General features: G+C 36.1%; 1 protein-coding gene across 1 annotated transcript in view; it reads left to right on the plus strand.

Moving 5' to 3' along the window:
* The window catches only part of STXBP4 (syntaxin binding protein 4), a 66,137-nt gene that overhangs the window by 14,085 nt on the left and 29,333 nt on the right, over window positions 1-22,719 (plus strand). Inside the window, exons 8-21 of the mRNA XM_082293961.1 lie at window positions 237-366; window positions 925-1,057; window positions 3,130-3,236; window positions 3,620-3,800; window positions 4,775-4,853; window positions 7,371-7,453; window positions 7,945-8,041; window positions 9,367-9,479; window positions 10,138-10,224; window positions 11,280-11,345; window positions 16,980-17,156; window positions 19,200-19,316; window positions 19,837-19,886; window positions 21,006-21,136. Of these exons, the coding sequence (XP_082150087.1) occupies window positions 237-366; window positions 925-1,057; window positions 3,130-3,236; window positions 3,620-3,800; window positions 4,775-4,853; window positions 7,371-7,453; window positions 7,945-8,041; window positions 9,367-9,479; window positions 10,138-10,224; window positions 11,280-11,345; window positions 16,980-17,156; window positions 19,200-19,316; window positions 19,837-19,886; window positions 21,006-21,136 (1,551 nt within the window). The remainder of the gene's footprint in view (window positions 1-236; window positions 367-924; window positions 1,058-3,129; window positions 3,237-3,619; window positions 3,801-4,774; window positions 4,854-7,370; window positions 7,454-7,944; window positions 8,042-9,366; window positions 9,480-10,137; window positions 10,225-11,279; window positions 11,346-16,979; window positions 17,157-19,199; window positions 19,317-19,836; window positions 19,887-21,005; window positions 21,137-22,719) is intronic.

The following is a 22,719-nucleotide window of genomic DNA, read 5'->3' on the forward strand; positions in this document are numbered from 1 at the left end:
TTTTGCACCCAATTTGAAAAAAATCATCACTTGTTATGTTTTAAAAAATTATTCCTGGAGCCCTGGGCAGCTCTCAGTTCTTAACTGTGTAGACTTTTCTTTGGTTGTCTGATTGCTTAGTTTGTCTGTTTTCTAGTATGAAAGTGGTCCTACTGAACTTACTTACATGAGCTGAAGTTTTGTGCTTTTTCCCAAATATGGGTTTTATTTTTTTTTTCTTATTTCTTTTTTTGAAGCAAAATCTGTAGACAGCCTTTCTTCTGGGTCATCCTCAAGGTCGCAGAGTCCTCAGTTGCATCCGAAGGAAAACATAACCACCAGCAGCAGAAATAGTTCTGTGCCAGCACCATCCCCAAAGCTTCCAAAGTAATCTCCAAAACTGACTGTACCTCTTGTGTGTGAGCTGCAGGAAATGCTGTATTTGGCTGGTCAGGAAAATTTGGGTTGAGCACTAAGTGTTAGACTTTGGTTTTATTTTTTAACTTTAGTCTTGTAGCTCATAATACCATTGACATTGCAGACTTTCCATTTTAATAAGTTATTTTTCTATATATTTATTGTTTATGTGGTAGAAGTAGATTCATCAGGTTGATTTTTTTAGTGTCTCCTAATGAATTAATGTTCCTGGTTTAAGTGTACCCAGGTACTCCCACAAGCCTTGGATATATATATAGTAGAGAGGAGTTTTTAGCCTTGTAAAATAGGTATCAGTTCTTGTTGTAATTGTCAGAAGTGCCTGAGGTTGCTGATTTTGTAGTAAATAGTGTTAATACTTGAACATTGAGATTAAATGTCCACTATTTCTATTTGTTACTGTAATACATATTTGCAAAACCAGTAAGATAAAGATAAGTTATTGCTTCAGTCATTATATTATCTAGTTCTGTGAAGTAATTCTAATTTTCTTTCTCTTTGTGTCTCTAGTGATAGTGCATTTCAGATTATCTCTGTTTGCAAAGGAACAAGCCTAGGTTTGAATATTGTGGGAGGAATTAACAGAAATGAAGGGCCTTTGGTATATATTCAAGAAATTATCCCTGGGGGTGATTGCCATAAGGTAAAGGCCTTTTTTCCCTTCCTTCCCCTTTAGACACCTGTATTTTTGCCTTAATTTAGTACATGTTTGGTATGTTACATCTACAGTCATATTTTAAATACTAAATGTGTTTTGTGTTCCTCCTTGCCTTCTCTTTTAACAGAATTATCTCTCTGCAATGTAACAGAGTTACATGGTAGTGAAAATTTATTCATAAGTTCATTTGAGGTAAATGAGGATCTTATTCCTCAGTTTGTGTATGAGAAGGTACAAAACCAACTTCTATAAGAGATTGCATAATGCAAGGTAAATCAGGAAGGATGGGACAGAGCTACAGATGGCACCTCTTTTTTATTTTATTGGACATTCAAAAAATCACATTTCCCTGAGACTTAATTTAGATGGATCCTTGCAGTTGGAAATCATTGTGTAGGCAAATTAGAAAAAAATATTCTGGAAGTGCAGACTGATAAAGTGTGTGAATTGGTGTTGATTACTGTTTTAATTTATGACCAATGTAATATGTATATCAGGGGGATTTGTCACTGTAAAAAGTAAATAAATAATGTAATTGCCTGGTTCAGGTACACAGAACTGTTTATCCTAGTGTCTCCTCTGGCATCCTGAGTAATTATGGTTATTTGGAAGTGTAGATAACCAACTTTTGCCTCTGGCCCAGCAAGAGGGGACGATCTCAATTCATGAACAGTGATTTTTGTCCCCAAACAGTTTATAACTATTTGTTACTGAATTTTTGTAGACTAAGTTAAATCCTAAAATGCCAAGCTGGAAGATAAAAATCCAATGTTTCTCAAAGACCTATTTCAGTAGATTAATGGTAATCATTCCTCTTTTATTTTCTCCTGTTTTGTTGTGGCTTCTAAAATGTTTTTCTCACTGTGAATTTGAGGCCTATCACACCTAATCAATAGACTGAGGCTAAGACATCAAATTTCAGTAGGCTCTAATATTAGCAATAATAGAGGTAATTTCCCAACCCTAATTATCCTGTTTGGGAAGGTGAAGCAGGAAGCATATTTTAAACCTCTGCCACATGAGGGCACCATTGAAATGGATATCTTTGAACATGCTGGATGAAAGCAAAAAAAAAGATATACAGCTTTTTTCTTTAACCAAAACCAAAACACTATGTGACCAAAAAAAAAGGTAATAGGCATGGGTTTGAAACAACACAGCTAAAATTATGGTATGTGGGTGTTAAGTAGGTAAAATTACACTGGTTTTGAGAAGGTATTTTACTTTTTTCCTGTGTATCATTGTCTGTACATATTTTTTTTTCCACATAGATTGATTTCGTAGGAGCTGAAAAGCAGAGACATGTTCTGTGTAATGTGATGTGTATTACATTAGACAAATGTCATAACTAACTCTATAACCATAGGTGAATTGCATGAATTTCCAGTTAAATTGCTGAGGCCTCTGTTAAAATGTGAGTAAAGAAAGCTGCCTTACTGAGAAGTCTAGCCTAACATGTTTAAAATCTTGTCTTAAGAGTCTCTGGGACAGAAATGTGAGATGTTCTTGTGCTAGTAGAGAGCTGGCAAGTAATTCAACAGAAGCACAAAGTTGACAATATTATTTCTGTCATGGTTTTGACTGGTGAATCCTAATAGACCAATCTGGTTTTCTCATTAAGTTTAGCATGGCCAGTGAGTGTCTGCAGAGTTCCATGTATTGTCATGAACATTTGCTTTTGAAATGCAAATTAATCCAGCTCAGAGCTGAATTAATTAGTAAAGAAGCTTCCTAAAGTCAGATGGGTTGGTGCTGGAAAAATCTGTTTTTTCTTTCCTTGGCTTTTTTTTAACAGAAATATTTATCTGGATCCAGAGTTCTTCTTTATACAATTTCTGAGGTCTGTTCTCTTTGATGAGTTTTTATGATGACTGTTTTGATGGTTTAATCTGCTTATTTCTGGAAGATTGTCAGGCAGAATGCAGAGCTGTTCTTGATATTTCTTGTCCTAATAGAACCAGGGGAATGTGTCCAAGTGCTGTGACTATACAGTTCTTTCTGTAGTGTTAGCAGTTAATTTAAAAGTTGTGGGTTTGGTTTTATATTTGTTATTTTAGGATGGACGATTGAAGCCTGGGGATCAGCTCGTGTCCATCAACAAAGAGTCCATGATTGGAGTCTCCTATGAAGAGGCAAAAAGTATAATCAACAGAACAAAGATGAGGTATCTGTTACTGTCGGACAGCCAACCCTCCAAAATGGTTTAAGAGATGATATTTATGATCAGATTAATGTGAAATGTGTTTTTGTGTGCTTAGAGGAAATATGAGGGATACTAATTTTTTTAAATATTCAGTTTTAATATTATTTCATAGAAAAGACTCAAATGCACCTTTCAGGCCTGCAAAATTGTGATACTTTAATATTTAAAAAAAAAAAGACAGTATTTGTCTTTGTAATTAATGATGAATAACAGAACATCCTTTTAGGAAAATAATTAAATAAACCCACGCACAGTGTTTGGAAACATGTAATTTTTGTAGAAGCATAATCTTATGAATAATATAAGTGTACAATATGTTGAAATTTCTAACATTTTAATTTTAGGTTTGAAAATTTTTGGGAGATAGCTTTTATTAGGCAGAAAAACATCCCCAGTCATCCAGAGAATCGGCAGCGTCCTTTCAGCCTCTTAACATCTTCTGTAGCACATGGAGAACAACAGGCTGCACTTGGTCCTCTTCCCTCTCCTAATGGGAAGTTGCTTTCAACATTCCCTCCAGATGCTGTGAGTGTACTTATAACTCCTGTTAGAATAAACTCAGCAAATGGTTGTTTTTTTCCTAATTGTAATTGAGTTTCCATTTTAGTAAGAAAATTATTGTCTATTTTCCTGCACAATATTGTCTTTGGAATATCAAAACTTTTGGAAAAACCCATGTTGTATAACAGGAGATTAAAGCACACTGATGAGAGGAATTAGTTGACTTGGGGTAAGAAAACAAATTAAACAAGCATTAACTGTGTTCTTAGATACCAAGTTCTCCTTTATTGTTTCTCTAAAGTTTTGGAATTAGATATAAATAGTTATATATTTCAGAGTTTAAAATTCCCTGTTTACTACATATGTGTGAGTACAGTGCAATCTCAACACTTGTTCTGTGATGATGAGATTTTTGCTTAAAAAAAGTCCTAGAAGGATGTGGGGTTTTTCCCCTTTCTTTTGACTAAGCAGCAATTGTTTTAATTCATACAGCTCACCATTAGTGTAAAGAAATAAATATTGACCATGAGAAAGAAGATTTTAAGACTATTATTGCAATTTTTGAAAAAACATTTTCAGTTTATCATATTTTTAAAGCTAAATAAAGTATTGCCTTAGAAGAAGGAAGAAGAAAATGTTCTCAAACACGAAGTCAAAACAGGTGATCCTCAAATCTTCTTATATTTGTACTTAAAATTCTTGCCCATTTTTCTTTCTTATTAGGGATATAAATATTGAAGTGGGTTGCCTAGAGAGACTGCTATCTTCACATATTAAGATTTTCAAAACTCAAGGTTTTAATGAGGCCCTGATCTCTTTTTTTCCAATGCTCTTCCTTCTCACCACCACCCCTTCCATGCCTTTCTTTTTCTCCTGGGGTTGTTTTTTTCTGCCCCCAGTCTTCCTTCCTGTCCCTTTTTTCATTAATGTCTATTTCTGGTTTGGCTTGTGATCTGCTTTAGAAATGGTATTTCATGACTTTTCATTTCCTCTTGTAGATGGAAACTGGAGTCAAGATGGGAGAGCAATCTCCAATTACTGCTCTAGACGGCAATCCTGCTGATGTGTCTGCCACGGGTAAGTGCTCATTTAATTCCCTGCCATCCTTTTCCTTGTTCCTTCAATAACAGTCAGACAGAACATAGTGCATAGTGAGACTCAACAGTCTTCAAAAAAAACCAGGAATATTGCACTGTTTTTATACTCCTAAATAAATAAAGGACTGAGATCAATGGATTTTTAGTAGCTTCTGTCAAATATAACTTACATTGTCTCTAACAAACAGCTGCAGCCAAACAAAAAAGAGTGATCACAACATTTGCTATACAGCAGTAATGATAATAGACTCAGTAGAAACCAGATAATGAAGACTCACGTATAGATCAAGATTAGGTTGCCATAGAAACTGTGCTTTCTTGATTTGATGAAATTCTGGGGATGTATGCTGCTTGCATGGTTTTTTCCCTTAAATCAGGGCAGCATATTGAAAGGATAGAAATAACTTGCAGCCCTCTTAACAGCTTTTCAGTTAATAACAAATACAATATGTAGTGTATATTTGTGCTTTAGAGTCATGACATTCAAACAATGGCAAGAGTCACTGATCCCATCTCTAAATATCTATTTTGAAAACAACGTTTAAGGAAAAACAGAGTTTTTGAAATTTGCTCAGAACCAAATCTGAGCTGAACAATTGTAATTCCTGTGGGAAACAGATGTGTTGTATTTAGAAACAGTGAAAACGCAGGAGTGGCACAATAATGGGAGTCCCCGTTGACACTGTGATAGAACTGACTCTTTTCAGTATTTCTCTGTGCAGACCTGAACTTTATTCTTTTTCATCAGGCAGTAGGAATTAAGCATAAGCTGAGCTTCTCAACTTGATGTCTAATGTACTGAGAAGAGGAAGAAAAAATACACAGGATCTGATTCATTCCAGATGTCTCTCCACTGATGTTATTTCAATTGTTCTTGCATTTATTATAGCCCATATTAGATATTCAGATTTAAAATGAAACAGTTCCCATATTGCAAATCGGACAGTTGGTTTACTTCGTTGAAGGGTGACCTGACCAAATATGGGCTATTGAAACTGGAAAGGTTTTAGTATTGAATACACCTGGAGAATAATGATCACACAGTTTTTACATATTGACCATGAAAAACACTACAACTAAATCAAAGGAACAAGACAAAAGTCTTATTTTTTAATATATTCAGAATACAAGACTCTTGGTTAATATAATTCATTGTTTGAAGACACCAAGAAGGCCACAGTCTCTTTAACACATCTGAATAATGTAGGTAGTAGAGCAGAAAGCACAAATGCTTGCAGCTCCAGTTTGTACTGCTTCTTGCCATGTTTGATTTTTTTCTTATTTAACAGCACATCCTTTGTCAAACCTGCCACTTCTTTCATGCTGCCCTTTTTCAAGGATAAACTTTCAAAGATAACCTTGAAAAATTAAAATATTTTTTAGATGAGATACTATTTTTTTAACACCTTATGAAAAAAATTAGCATAGTTTCAGGAAGTTTTTGCACAAACTCACACATGAGGCTTTTTCATTCTGAGCTGAAGTGAAATTGTGCCAATTCCACCAAGGTTCTAGCCCACTGTCTTCAGAATTTAATATAGCATGTGAGAGGTGTTAGTGTCAGAGATTTTCAAGATGTTTTGGTTTATGCTTTTGGCATGTAAAGAGAATATAAATGGCTTTGAGCTTGGAAACAGATACTCTGTGAAACTTAAAAAATTTTTTAAAAAAAGAATTCCCTGCAATTCCTTCTGTTCCTTTAGAGAGAATCGCAAACTGCAAGATCCTTTACTTGTCAAAAGCTGGTTTTGGTTTCAGTACCTTTTTAATTCATTAAGGAAATGATGAATTAAGATCTACATTATGTTTATAAATAATGAATGCAAACAATTATTTTTTTTTTTTAATTTGCATACATCTAAAATCCAAAGAGATAGTTTAAAAAAAAAAACCCATTCAAACTTGTGTTTCTGACTGTGAGGGTAGAGGGGGCTGATGGATGATGGACAGGAGTTCTTGGAAAATGTTCCTTCCCAGGAAAAAATACTGAGGAGCCTGGGGAGTTCAGCCTAAGCTCTCCACACAGCCCATGGTTGGGAACAGGTCATTCCCTCTCTTTCCCTGGTGTTTTCTAGATCACTCCATGTGGGAACTGTCAGTTACGCTGAGGGTGTGTCTTGGAGGTCTCTCTTGGAATTCACAAGTGTGTTTCCCCTTCTGTTTCCTGAGTGTCTGTGTAACTCTGAGAGAAGAGAAAATACCACAAGGAGAAGCCATATGCTTGATGGATCATTCAAAGTTATTCCTGGTTATTTTCTGTTAATTTGCTACTTGTCACTTTTTTATGCAAAAAAAATAGTGGAAGTGGTTGATACCCATAATTTTTGTTGATTACAATTATGTCTTTTAAAAGAAGAAGTCAGTCTAAGGATTAACATGTATTTTTGGCAAGTGGGTATTTAGCTGGCATCCACTTGATGAGCAGAGCTTCAGAACAAATTTTTCAAAGCAATAGCTACAACTACATCATTATTACTTTATTTTTTTTATTTCTTAGTTATTGCCCCCAGCCAGAATGATGATTATGAGCCCCAAGGAAAGAATTCAAGTATTCATCTCAAAACAGAAAAGCTGGAGAGGGTAAATACTTAAAATCTTCTGAGTTTTGCTTCTTCCTCTTCATGATGCAGGTAAAACCTCTAAACAATATTTCTAGGCTGACAAACTCTAAGGTATAAATGACACACAGAATTTTCTATTTGAGTAGCTCTTTAATGTTGCAGGCCAACATTTCAGTTTATACATTGGGCAAATTACTGTTTTTGTTAATCTAATTACTGATTAACTCTTCTGGGAATCAGAACATCCCTCAGGATTTTTAAAGCAGTTATTAAGGACAAAGGGGTTTGCTTATTACACTCATCTGTATTCAAGGTTAAATAATATCTGAACATCTCTCAATTAGAAGGAAAAGTCACAGAGTGGCTCTGGAATAAAAGTATTGTCAGTGAGAGTGTACCGGGATACAAAGGCTCTTTGAAGTGTAGCTCTTTAATTATTCCCCCATGTCCCTGCAGTCATTATCCTTAGTCCTTTCTTTTTTCAGTCCAAAATAAGTTTTTTCCTTCCAGGCACTGAATTATCTTGGGCTTCAGCTCACAGATGAACAGCAGCAAGCCCTAAGGCAGCAACTTCATAAAGATTCTAAAGGAACAGTGTCTTTTGGAGGTAATAATTTGTTAATTACCATAGAAAATAGTGAAAAGTAGGAATACAGAAATGGTAGATAATAACGATTATTATATTTTTTGTCAGTATTGGGTTGCTGCTGCAAATAAAATGATAGTTTGAGGCAAGAACCTTATTTTACTGTAGAAAATAAGCTTGAAATTTTGAAACTAAGTCATGGGAATGCAAATCACAAATTTATCTAATTAGGAGCAGCCTTGGGAAAGTTTTATTTTGTGCTCACAAAATCCTGAACTTTTTGTTTTGACAATAGGGAACTGTAATTTTTCCAAAAATTACTTGGGAGAGTTTTGATGGTTAGGGAGGCTTCTTGAAGCAAATAAACTGACGGATCATTTAACTTCAGTCTGTGGGAAGCAAGAACATTTCAAGTATTGCATATAGAAACAGATTTGCAGGGAGACCATCATAATTCTTCCAGCTAAACCTAATTCTGATAGGATTGAGTTGCTCTTGTTGGTTATGACAATTTTGGTTGATGACACTGACAATTTTAAAATATTTTTCAGAAACTGTGAGACATGATGATTCTGATGCTAAAACTGGTGGAAATTTCACTTTTCCTAAAGTCTATGAAAAACACTAGTGTGTGAAAACTAGTATTTTGTACTTAAACATCCAGAAAGATCCTCAGTGAGAAAGATACTGGATCTTCTGTCAGATTTTATGTGAAGTAAACTGACCTTTATATTTCCACTTTTCTGTCATAGCGTAGCAGAATTTTTTAATTAAAAATGAATGGGTAATCCAAGTCATGTTGATTGTGAATGAGGGAGTGTTTGTATTTAAAACTTTCAACTTGGTCAGCATCAATTTTACCAAGCCTCTGTCAGGGGTTTAAAGGGCCTGAAAAGGAAACCATGAGCTCAGAGCTAGCAGGAAATTTTTCCTTTTTCCTGTCTCCTCTGGTAAGGTCAACTTCTTGGGAAGGGCAGGTGTGTATACCTGGTGTGCAGATTTATTTCATTTTTCACAGACACCTGCCAAATGCAGAACATTCCAGGTACTTTGAAGGTGAACTTCATACCACCTTTGTTTTCTTTTCTCCTTCACAATTTGATTTGAGGACATTTCATCCCACGGTGTGTTTCAGGCATTTTTATTCTTACCATCTTTAACAGAGCTTTCTCTTCGGAGATATCTCTCTGATTTTCCTGTTTTCCTTTAGAAAGCTTAAAGGGCAGACACTGCATTTCTCAGAGTGGCTGTTCTTGGTGATATTGGGAGTTGTGTTGCATCAGTGATCTGTTACTAAGCTGAACTTCTGGGCTACAACAACAAAATCTGAACTGTTTTTTTCCTAGATTTCTTTGAAGTTTCAAGAAATCTGTTGTCCATGCAATCAACTGCAGCTGATGATGGCCACAAATCTGTCACCTCTAGGGTCAGTGAAGTTGCCAGCTTACAGGACTCACAGGTAAAATATGTGCCTGGTCAGTGTTCTAACAGCTGGGAGGAGATTATTGGAGAGTTTATTGTATGTAAAATAACTCCAAATCTTGGGCAGATGTTTAAAACAGCTCCATAGCATGGGGTTCTTTAAGATAGCTTAGTTTCTGTGAAGCTTTTTTAAGCAGCCTAATTTGTAGAAAGCAATTAATGTAATTTAATTCTGGTTTGTTGTATGTCTGGACAACATTGATTTACTGAGGTCTCTTAATAAAATTTGGGTCGTTAAAACCTGTGTGAGTGAGAAACAACTACTGGGCGCAGTGATTTGAACTACTGTGCTACAGTGAAAACCATTTTATTCTAAAAGTGACTTCTAAAAAGAGCATTTTTAGTATATGAACACTAAAATAAAATGCCTATTATTTAAAATATTAAAATAGTGATGTATTCTTGGTAATTTAAAAAACATTTTATTAATCCACTTTAAAAGGAAAAGTAATTGTTCCTTTGGAAGATAAGTTGGTTAAAATTTTCTTAAATGTTTTTAGCATTTTCAGATCTATAACTCAAAATTAAGATTTTCTTCTCATTTTATTAACAAGAACTTTTAATATAAGATGTTAAAGATTATGGAAGACACAGTTAGCAATACATTCTAACCTTAAGTATTTATATACACACAGTTTGTAACCTGTGATTCCTTGGACGGTGGTGTGGAAAGACTTAAGAAAGAAAGAAATGAAGCTTTAAAAGAAATGAGTAAATTAAAGGTAACACAATTTTTATTTGCTTTAAATTATTCAAGAGACTAATATTTTTTTTTGAGTTTGCATAGTAATTTACTTTTTTTTTAAATTTCATGTGCAGTTTTTCATAAATAAAATGGCAGTGCAAGCAGTCTTAATCATGTTTGAAGATTGCTTACAATGTATTTGTGGAGACACTGAATTTTAGCTGTTACACTGAATGCTAACACATTTTTTAATCTGATCCGCAGAGAAATGAGACTAAGCAGACATTTCACAGAAGTGAATTTGGAGAAATTACTGATTTGCATGGCAGTTTTATTTTAAAATGTGTGATGCTTGTAACTGCAGAGTCTGAGCATGTGCTGATACTTCTGAAAGGAATCAGAACTGGAGGATAAATTAATCTGTGTGCAAAATTAATACATATTTTCCCAGACATTAGAAAATTCCCAAGACTAAAGCAGTAAATACTCTTATTGTTTATTAATACCCCAGGTTCCTACCACATTCTCATGGTCCTAAATTTCTGTTTTAACAAACCAAAAGATATATGTATTCAGGATATATAACTCTGATTCTTGGACAGGAATATTGAGCTTGGGATAAAGACAATTTTAAAAATTGCCTCTTGGTCCAAAAAAATTCTTGCTGTAAATTACAGAAACATTGGGTTGAAATGGCCAGAGATCTGTTCTCTGTTCTGTGCTCAAGGATTCTTCTTCAGAGAGCTCTGTACTGAAATGAAAGAACCCTGTTTACATTGAGCACAGTGACTGCTGACCCAGGGTCCCTAAGTTGCTGATGTGGAAAACTGACAATGATCAATCTATAATTAATTGCCTTATTTCTTACACTCTTTTACACAAATTCCAGAAATGTTCAGTAAATAATCCTAAAATACTCAAGAAACTTAAAAAGCATCAATGAACTCACAGAAAAGTTAGCTTTTAGAGATGGTTTTACCACAGGTTTTGTAAAAGCTGTTGATAGAAGTTAAGTATTGCTACCCATAGTTTTGAAAGAGCTAATTGTTTTAGGACCAAAACTCTTCTACTATTCTTTTTTTTTTTAAACAGGAAGAATTGTCTGAATCTGTGGACTTACAGAAACAGTTAACAGAGCAGCTACAAGTAGTCAAGCAAGTATGTTGAAGTTTCTAAAAATTACAATTATTTAAAAATTTTTAATTGGGTTTTTTTTGTGAAAGGGAGAAAGGAGCACTTTTTGTCTTGCTGCACATACAGATTATGCTTTCACACTGATTTCAACACAAAGTGGTTCTGGTGTTACTACAGAGCTTTTTATTAAAAGTGGAGAATTGATCCTTCAGTTTTTAGAGCAGTAATATATTTCTCTACTATTGAATTGAGAGTGAAACCCTAAGACCAGCTGGATCAATGAAGTAGGATAATGATGTGGTAGAACCTTTCTGGTCTTAAGTGTTTTTGAAGAGATTTTGCTGGTTTTAGCCAACAGTGAGCCTAATTTACAATCCTAACATTAACTATTTTATATGTCAGCCACTCTTAAGTGTGAAAAAATTACCAGGAAAAAAAGTTGTAGTTAGGGGTTTGTGAGGAAAGCCTTGTTTCTGTCTGCAAATCTATCTATAATTATGAGCCAGTAAATCAGAGTATTTGGCCTCCTTGTGTCTCTTAAAGGAAATTCCCAATTAAATGTAAGTCTCATGTCATTTATAGCCTGGATTCAAAACCAAGTGACTTTCTGGTTCCCTCTTTCTCCTGAACACCCTGTCAGCTTTTTCCTTCTAATGGGCCTGGCTGCCTTCCTTCCCTCCTGCACTGCTGCACCTATCCTTTGCAGGTTTCTCATGTCTGATGTCATGTAAAAATGCAAGAGATAAAGTTTAAAAATCCCATGTATTAAGATTAGTCTTGTATTTTTGCTCATAAGACTAGTTGAGCACCTTCATTATCACTTTTTATTCCTTGAATGTAAGAGAGCTGCTTGGAAGCTTTTTCCATTAGTATTGTGTAGTTTCCTTCTGTACACTGTGGGGAAATAAGTTGGGTTATCTTCTGGATAAAATTTAACTGGAAGATTGTTCCAGTAATGCACTTGAAGTTCCTATTCTCTAATGGGTTGATTGTGTTGTTCTAGACCAGAGCACTTGTTCTGTGTATTAGTCCAGACTAAAGCTATTACAAAGTACAATCCCCAGTACAAACCTGCTTTTTCTAGGAAGGCACCCTTGGACAGGGCTGGTTTAAGATGTTTTAAGTGGCAGCAGTGCCCATTTGCCACCACTCGAGGTCCTCCCACTTTTATTTTTCTCAGGTACTGTCGTGTGATGATGAAGTTCAGCTTTGCCCTGCAAACCTCCCAGGGATAAATACTGATTTTCTTGTAGGCATTGAAAGGGTTCCATATAGAGAAGTCAAAGAGAAATAATAAATTATATATATTATAGCATTGTGTGATTTGTTTTAGGACATGTAAGTGGGCTTTTAATGGACATTTTCTTTTGTTTATACTTGATGCATTTTCAAGTGCTTCATATGTATTTTTATATATATATTTCTGTTGTTTAAAACCAATATTGGCACTGAGATTCATGGTGATAAGTTTTTTAGAAATAGGCTACCTACAGTACAAGTTGCCATTTAACTTACGATGTGCATTCCTGCTTGAGCTGAAGTTTAGTGAAAGGGGAATGAGTGCATTACTGAGCCCTAATGGCCTGATTAAAAGTAACAATCAAAGTAAACAAAAAAAACAATTAAAGTCTATGCGTAAGGTCTTCTGACTTCAGTGTAATTTAAGCATTTTTTTAAAATGACTGCTTTCATGAAAAAACCAAGGTTTTAAATGAGGATATAGGTTACCAGTCATGTATTGGGGTATATTTTGTGGTATTCCTATTTTCTACTAATTGTGAATTGCAGAGATTACAGATTAATTAAGACAGGGGTACAAATATTCTGGTTAATAAACATGCTTTGTTAGTACCAATTTGTTAAACAGTGCTTGATTCAGTAACTAACAGCATGAATAAACTCTTAAGATTAGAAATGCTGCTAAACTTGCAGTAAGGTAGTAATTATTTTCTAATATTGGTATGTGACAATTAAAACTCATTAATTGACCTATTTTAGCTTTGAAGTTGTGGTATAGCACTATATCTTTGGGGCTTCCTTGAAATCATATGTAAGCTGAAATTGGCACCAAACACAGAAAGGCACTTTTGCGTACCTGAAGTCTTGCCAAGAGCATGAATGTGAAATCTGGAATGATGTCTTCTGTCTTCCTGGAGGAGTTGGACTGGATCCTGTGCTGCCTCAGAGTCCTGGAGTATTCCAGCCTGAATGATCCCTTCTGTACTACAGCTTTTTCTGGGCAGTTTCTGTCAGCTGAAGCACTTAGCTAAACATAGTAAATGGGAGAGCCTGTAAAGATAAGATACTGTTTGTGGTATTCCAAACTCCTGGACTCGGTTCATAGGGCTGAGATATGCTATTCTGTGGTTATTTTCTCTAACAGGGAAAGAGGGGCTTTGAATGGCTGCTATTTTGGAAGCAGTATGTAATTTATTTCACCCTGCCTGAAAGAAGGATTGGGTTTGTTTCATTAGGTTTTTTTATTTTAATACATAGTAAAGATATTAAAAGTTCTTTAGAAGGATAATTTCAGCATACAATTTTTGTAACATTAATCAACAAGCACAGTTGACTTGTAACTACAGTTTTCATGTGGTTTAAAAGAATATCTTAGTTCTGGTGGTTTTGGTGGCTGGAATAAAACTTGGATAAAACCTTCTGGCACTCTGAACCTGTACCTTGAAAGTGCTTTTTTACAGATTCAGCTTCTGTCCTCCAGCTTTCAGTTCCTTATTGGTTGTAGTGGCTTCATACCAGATTAGGACAATTGGCCCCATCAAGCATTTATATAAATGAAATATTAGCAGCTGCAGATTCCCTATCTGTTGTCTTAGAATCCTAGATTGGTTTGGATAGGAAAGGACCTTAAAGCTCATCTCATTCTAACCCCTGCCATGGAGAGGGACACCCTCCACTCTCCCAGATTGCTCCAAGCCCCATCCAGCCTGGGCTTGGACACTTTTTTCATACATGTGAGTGGGACAAGAGCTGTCTTGCTGAAGTGGGTGTTACCCATCAGTTCTTCACTGGTGGGGCCCCCTTACCTGCACAGGTGAGAGAACTCACTATGTCCCCACAGTGCCAGCTCCAGTAACTGGAGAATAGTGAAATCTATTCTCCAGTTCCACAAAGGGAGTAGTTTCCCTTTGTGCCCCTCTGCTCCAGCAAACAGCTCTGGTGTGTCAGAAGACTTTACTAATTCAGTTTTAGTGTGTATAATTGTTTAATTGTAATGTAAGAAGCCATTGTTCCTTAATTATTCCTTTAGGTCTTTCACCATTGAAATCTGGTCATACTTAGTCTGCTATTACAGAGAAATTAATATTCAACAACTAGGGTTCTGAAAAAACAACAGAGGAATAAAGGCAGTTCTGGATTATAAGAGTTTAAACCTTTATCTCAAGGAGGTATTCTTTCAAAATGAAGACCTCTCTTTTCATAATAGCAATTTTCTCTTCACTTTTCTCATGTTGGTTTATTTAAATAATTCCTAAGTGTGGGTTTTTAAGATGCCATCCTTTTTCAAGGCCTCTGTGTTCATTCATATTAGTCAAACTTAACATCAGAGCATCCTTTCACTTTTGTCTCTGAGAGTCTTTTTCCCACCTCCAGCCTGCTTCCCAAGGATGCCTTTGGTGCTGAAGGCTCCCAGCTCATCCTCTGTATCAGCAGGGCCCAGCTCTTCTTGCTATTGACTCATTTTGTTTCTTACAGTGACCATAAAGTGCCTTCCCCAGAGGTAGTAATTTTGACCCCTGCTTCTGTAGATTGATAACTTCTTAGGAGTCCCTGTGTTCTCTGAATTGTTTCTAGGAAAAAAGGAGTGCCACGAGCAGCTTGCAGGAGGGGGGATTGTTCTGTTGTGCTTTCAGGGAGTGCGAGCAGTAATGACCCTCACACTGTTCTTAGTGCTGCAGACACACAACTCTGACACCAGCGTGAGGAATAACACACACAGAGCAATAAGCTTGGGATGAGTCTGTGTTTCCAGGTGCAAGTGGTCCTCGTGTAGTTCACCTAGTGCTTCCAAAGGAAAAAAGAAAACCATTCTACTTGCTGTCAAATTAAAGGTCATTTAAATGGATCTCTTACCGCTTGTGCCCTGTAACACACCAGTGCCTGTACAGCACCAGTGTCACCTGCCTTCACTAGTGGTGTTGCTGTTCTACATGTGTGGTTACTTCTTCTACTGCTCTGTTTTCTGAGAGACCAGGATGTCCCTGGCCATCATCCAAATTGGTTTTATATTGCAAAGATGAGGAAGATGATGTACTGGTTATATGCAACTGATATTAGTTGATTTATGGCCTGGAGTATATTTTTCATTAAGGCTAACAGTGTAGAGGTTAAAAGTCGTGTGAAGCTGAGATTGGTAGATCATTTTACAGAAAGAACATTATCACAAAGTATAGGAAAACCTGACTTGAAGGATATTGATTGTACAGAACAAATGCTTCTACATGAAGAAAGAATTAAATCTGCATTTGTAAGTTTAACTGATCTCTCTATAGACATTTGTATCATGATACATGTTATATGCAGTTTCTTCTACAAAACAGAAAGATCTGGTCATCTAGGTTTTTTAGAAACAGCAGTTTCAAACCTAGCTTCTAGAAGGTTGTTTCCTCCATGTTAAAGAGTCACAGTGTGTTTCTCCTCTACAGCCACCTGTTTTCCCTCTAGTTCCATTCCCAACCAGGATATAATGATGATAATAAGATGTAATAGGTAGACCAGGAGTAGAATATTCACCTAAGTATCCTTAACTGAGCAACTTCTACAAAAAGCTTGTAGCTCTGTGAATTTGTGTATTCAAAGCTTATAACTTTAATTATTCAGAAAATTGGTATAAGGTGACTTTTCATACAGATTAATTAATAGCTGAGGGCAAAGATGGTTTACTGGTTTTGGTGCCAGTGAGCCTGTATATTTTGTGTGAGCAGTTTGTTTGCTTTATTCCTAGTGTGTAAACCCATCTTTAGTTTGACTTTCTAATTTACTAATCAAAGTTAACTTCAATTAATATTCAGTCCTAAAATGAACTGAGCAATATCTTTCTTGAAAGGACATGTTGCAACATTTAGGGATTACATTCGCTGAATTGAAGCTAACAGTTTCTGATTTTCTGTTAAGTTAAAGTTTTATCCGACTCTCTTCTAATGTTCTGTGATAATATAGGATATTAGGAGCATAATAGGAGCAGGAACTAGGCAGAAAAATAGTTTTTATAAAAAGCACTGATTCTGAGAAGAGTGTGGACTGAATACTTGCATTAAAAGTCCATGTACATGATGTGTGAGCTGTGACTAGAGTGTGAATTCAGACAATAATAATAAAATGAAGTAACATCTCATTAAGGTACTTTTTTGGTATGGAAGCAGTGGGGCAGATCAACAGCATCTGGTGCATTTCAAGGAAACCTTTCATTCACGTAGATTTTCAGTAATTGTAGAACTCGTTGTTTAATTTATTAGGAAAATTATGTCTCTGTGCTTACCTGTTTTTCATTTGCACATCATATATTAAAGATTAGCAATTGAGCCCTCTAACCATGAGCACTAACAGGTAGCCCTGAGGCCAGCTGCAGTACTTGTGAGCTAAATCTGCTTTTTTGGTAGTTGGAGTTGTAACTTTTCCACTGAATTGTATAATCTGCAGGAAGCCAAGGCAGCTGTGGAGGAGACAAGAGCCCTGCGAAGCAGAATTCACCTTGCAGAGGCTGCACAAAGGCAGGCCCGGGGAATAGAGATGGACTATGAAGAAGTGATTCACCTGTTAGAGGCTGAAATTGGAGAGCTGAAGGCTCAGCTCGCTGAGCATTCTGGCCAAAATAAAGTAAGCAAAGCCTGTCAGAGTTACCATGGTTTCCTTCCTGTTGTCATGTATCTTGTTTTCATTTTCTTTTCATCTGCTTTTCTAAAGTAGGTCACTGCTTGTCTTGTATTATTCAATAACTGGGATGATGTGTAGCGAAGGGGGTAATGTGAAGTGTACGAAGCTTCCTTTCACCAGACATCTTTGGGCTGGAAAAACAGGAGCTCCCAGCATATTTGGGTTATAGGTCAGCACATCTCAAGCATTAAGCATGGAATAGTTTCTGGGCTGCAGATATATTGTCTTTAAAGGACTACACTTTGCATATATTTGTATGCTTTTGTACTCATGTGAAAATGGCCTTCAGGTTTATGTTTTTGTTAGGAAAATAACACCCCTGTCCTGTTCTAAAGTAAACTTAGATTTAATTAAAATAATCATTTAAATACTAGTAATCCTGCCAATTTTTTTTTTTTTTTAATTGAGCCTTATATTTTAAACCCACATCATCTTCAGTGAGGCTTTTCAGAGCAGGCTAAGAAATAAAATATTGGAGGCACTTTAAAATTTTTCCCTGTAACTCCTGACCTGTGTTCTAGACACGGTTTGAACAAATGCAAACAGGTTGGCATTTTTGAGATTACCTTGTTTTTCTCATGAAAAATGGATGTGCATATGACCTGATGAAGAAAACCTACTGAAATACTGCCGTGTTTAATCCTGAGAATTAATTTAATATTTCAAGACATTGGAAGGTAAAGCCAAGCTCTGAGGTAAACAAGCTTGCAGAGAACTGCTTAACCAAGTCCCTGTGGCTCCCAGGGAGGAATTCCTCTCATCCAATTGTGAGTGATGAGGTGAATCACACCCTGGAGGTTCTTTCTGAACATTTGGGTGAGATGCCCCATCTTTTATGTCAGGTGTTCTTGCAGCACTGTTTGTTTTCTAGGACTTGTATGAACAGCCAAATTTTAAGAAATTCAGAGGGTGTGGGTTGCTTTCCTGGAGGTTTGTTCCAGAGATTGTAGCTTGAATTCCTGAAATTCTGACTGACTACTTCAACACCTGTGTGGAGATTTGAACCTCTGCATTTCTTATCCAAAAGAAGCAGTATCAAGTAGGTACCAACTCCATATTAGAGCCTTTTTAGTGTGAAAGATGAGGTCCCTCACCAGCTCTTTCTCCAGAGTGGACAGTGACATTACCAAAACAAAGGTGTTTGAATCAACAGATCCTTTGACATTCAGGGTGATGATGATTCTGCTGCTTTGTACAGTGTATACACACAAATTATTTGCTTCCAGTAAAGTTAATAAGTGGGTTTGGGTGATTTTTTAGTAAGAGTTTTAGAGTAGGTTGTGAGCTTTCAGAATGATCACCTGCAGTGTGATGTCAAAGTTTATTTTTAACTACAGTGCTGTTTTCTGTATTTTGGAGAGATCTTTCTAGATCTTGTGTCCAGCAGACAGCTCAGCTAAACAGACATGCCCAGGTACATGTGAGGACTTCACTCGTGGTTCTCTCACAGGAACAGTGCCAGGCACTCTAATGAAACCCAAAGCCTCCAGGACTGGATCTAACAGGGCTCACATCCTCTGTACTGAAGGAGAGAGGGATGCATAACACTGATCAATAGGTTATACGAGTGCATGCAGAGACATCCTAGGGGCTAATTTCCTCCAAGATGTGCCATAATTACTGTAGTGGCCAAAGGATGCAAGCTAGGGGACTGAGTTTGTTCTGGCTGTTTTTGGCACCCTACTGAGGGATACTGTCACCATCAGGTTGGTATTTTTGATCCATTCATCAGTCGGTTCAAACGCTCTTAATTTTCAGCCCTATCACTGTTGTTATCTTCCAATTTTAATTTACCTTTCTATCGTTTGCCAAAATCTGTTGCAGTTTGGTGCTGATTTTCCAGCTGGTCCGGCATTCCAGTTACGAGTTTTACAGAAATGTAGAAAAGTGTGTGTTAAACATTCCAAACACTCAGTTCATACCATGTCTCTGTGTGATCCATGGGAGAAAATTATTAGAATAAAAGCCATAAAATACCTTTCCCAGGAGAGCATTCAAGACTTGAGAAAGAGGGTTACAGTGCTTGACTGCCAGCTGCGGAAATCAGAGTCTGCCAGGAAGACATTTGAGGTGGCCACTGAAAAATTGCTACAATTTGTAGAGGTAACTTTGCCTTTCATTTCTAGCAATATGTTATTTGGAAAAGGTTTGTGTTGATGTCTTTGAGGAATAAACATAGTAAAATGGCTATAAACTAGTTCACAGAGATCCTTTCATTCCTGGAAATATAGATGATGTGTAAGTGTACAGTTCCATCCAGAGGTTTACATAATCTTTGTGTTTTGCTATACTGAACAAATGAAAATGATCAGATAATTTTTTACACCTAAACTCCACCAGTTTCTGTGAAACTCCTCAGAAGAAAAAGGCAGAAAAGCTAATATTTGGTAATACTTCGGAATGTTATGAAACAACAGCAAAAAGAAGTGATGTTGTTATATTTACTTTGTTTCACGGGGTTATAATATTTTGGTTTTTACTTTTGCACTTCTAGCTGGGAGACACTAGACTCTTTAATTGACAGTCAAATCCCCCACCCCCAAATAGAACATCAAACTATAAGGTATTAACTTTTTGATGGTGTTGATTTATAAACTGCTAACTTCTTGACTATGACCAACAGGTTGTGCATGAAATACTCTCTGATAACTCTACCTCCTCAACAGTTTTAAGGTAATGAAATGGCAATATTAATAATGAAAAACACTGCTATTGTTTCCAAGTCTCCAAAAACTGCCTTGTAGCTATTTTTTTTCCTATGCTTTTGCTGTGTAGTTCTGAGTGTCATTTTATTGAAAGAGAGGGAATGGCATGAATTATGAATTAGGCTTTCAGGATACAGCTTCATTAAGAACCTCTGAATTAAATTAAAACAGTTAGTAATTACATAGATATGATTGTCTGGATGTTTCCATAAAGTAATTATAATGTACTAAGGATTAGTTAAAATGCAAGGAACTTTAACAGTGGGTTATAATTTTTTTAATATTTTTTTAGATTCTCCTAGGTGATTTTGCATCACAATGAATCCAGTAGCATATAAATAAATTGATAAAGTGTGTATCCATTTACATTTGATTAATTTTCTTGTTTAAAAAGCTGCTGGGAATATTCAAGAAGATTTAAGCAGCCTTTGGTCCTTCAGAATATTGACATGATTGTGCCTATATATCCCAGATAGCATTCTATTAATATTTATGTAACAGTAAAATTGTTCAGTCTCTTTCCTGCAGTTTTGTTTGGTACAGCTCTCAAGGAAATCAAATGTATTTAAGTGAACTGGAACGTTATTTCAAAAAACCTGTGCAGGCTCAGACCAACTAGGATATCATAGATAATCAGTGAGATGCAGTTCCCATTGGCACTACACACAGCAGTGATGTTGTCTGTTTATAAAGTTCATAGAGTATATTTAAGTAGATGGATTTATTATCAAATACTAAGCCAAGGTGACAAGCTGACTAACTAACAGTAGAGAAGAGTTGGGTCCCATGAAGCAGTGTTCCTTCTTAAATGCTGGTATGAAAATTCCATTCAAGTTCCTTTTGTGACACCCACTGAGTCCTTGACACTGCATTTTGAGTTGTGAATGTTATTTGAATTGAACTTTCCAAATAACCTTTGTTGTTCAGCCAGGACTGCTGCTGGGGCAGACTTGCTGATTTGGTAGCGTGAATCTTTTTTGTTCATACAGTGAGAACAAAACCACTTTAGAAAAACAAGTTTACCTTTTTAAAAGGAGCAATTTCCTTTATCATCTTACAAATAAACACTTACTCTTTATTCTCTTAGTGACAGGAGAACATTGTCCACTAAAGCACTTCTGGCACGGCTGGGAAGGGTCGGACCTACTGTCACAGCAGCTCTTGCAGCAGAAGCTGGGGACCTTGCCAAGTCTGTCCGTGCCATTTTGGAAGTAGATTGTGAGTGAATGTGTCCATCTCTGTGTGCTTTGAAATCTGGTATCAGTTTATCAGCCAGGAAGATGGATAATTTCATTTAAAATTGAATGTGAACTGGCAGAATAAATCATTCCTAGCAGAGAAGGACAGAGCAGGTTCAGTGTCAGTTCAGGACACATCTTCATCAAACTATAATTAAATATGAAGTTATTCCAGAGTACATTTCTTCACAAGAAAACTTAAAGTACAAAATTAATGCAGAAATGAGGAATATGAAGATTACCAGAATCATGTAAAACAAGCAGAATTTCATTACTTTAATGCTCTGGTTTTCATACTGGAATATTTGTAAAATGTTATTCTGCTGGATTTACATGGATATGTATCAAAGTGTTTTAATGAAGATGTTGTTGCTGTAGGGAGTGAATATAGGCAGCAGTTCTGTTTGGAGATATCTGTGTATGTCCTCAGGTCATGAACAGAAGTCTCTTCCCATTGCTGAAAGTGATGGTAGTTCATGAGAGTTACTGTGATAAACTACATGAGTTGAAAATCTAAGAAACAACTTTGACTTACTGTAGAGTTCCTGGTTAAGATCATTGAAACAATTGTGTATTTGGATGGTATTTTCCTCTAGTTGAGCAGACATGTCAGTTCTAATCCAGCTTAAATGGATTGATTTACAGAAATGGAACAGAAATGGTACATTACAGGAGGTTTTGGAAAGGTGGTTAATTATGGTTCCCATAATTATTATATCAAAGATTTGAAGAGCTTAGACTATTTAGGAATTAATTTAGAAAGAGACTGAAAAAATGTTTCTTGAGAAAGTAAGATATGAAAAATAGGGTTTTTGACATTCTTATTGAAGCATTTATTATTCACTCTGTGGCAAAGAAAGCACAATAAATTTTGTTCAAAAGTGTCCAGATAAAATTTGTTCAAAAGTGTCCAGAATATTAGAATTACTGGTGGAGTGAAAAGAGTAACAGTGACCAGGAGAGGAGATAATTGGTTTTCCACCAGTGACAATGATAGTTCTGTCACACTGAATTGGTTTTATTACACTACACAGGAAATGGTGCAAATAAAACTTTTGGTTCTAAATGCAGCTGAATTCTAACGTGTGGTTATGTCAAACATAATAGGTAGAATGCACGTTAGAGAGCTCTGGAGCCACAGCAGGAATCCATTTTATGAACCTGAGAATTAAAAATAGGTCTGCAGAGAAGGATTTAAAGATTGAACGTCATCTTTCTGAGTTCATTCTGATTTGGAGAGCATTACAGATAGATTTGGACTCTGACAAGCTTGGGTATGAGATTAAAGCTTTAAACTTCACTCGTTTTCTCTCTCTCTGTCAAAAAAAAAAAAATTGTTAAGGCAAAGGAACTATCTAATAGCATTCTGTCTGCAGTGTTCTCTGCCAGCTTCTCACTAGATGTTTCCCACGTGATCTGAAGTTTTCTTGCAGATGGGCTGTCATTGAAAGGGGGCTCTTGTGTATGTGGCATTTCATAAATACCATACATCAAAGAGAAGAGTGTAGTAGAGACTACAGTGCAGACTGAAGGGCTTCCTTTTTCCAGGCAGGTGTCCACAAC

The sequence above is a fragment of the Coloeus monedula genome (genome assembly GCF_965178545.1).
Source record: "Coloeus monedula genome assembly, chromosome: 19".
Lineage (NCBI taxonomy): Eukaryota > Metazoa > Chordata > Aves > Passeriformes > Corvidae > Coloeus > Coloeus monedula.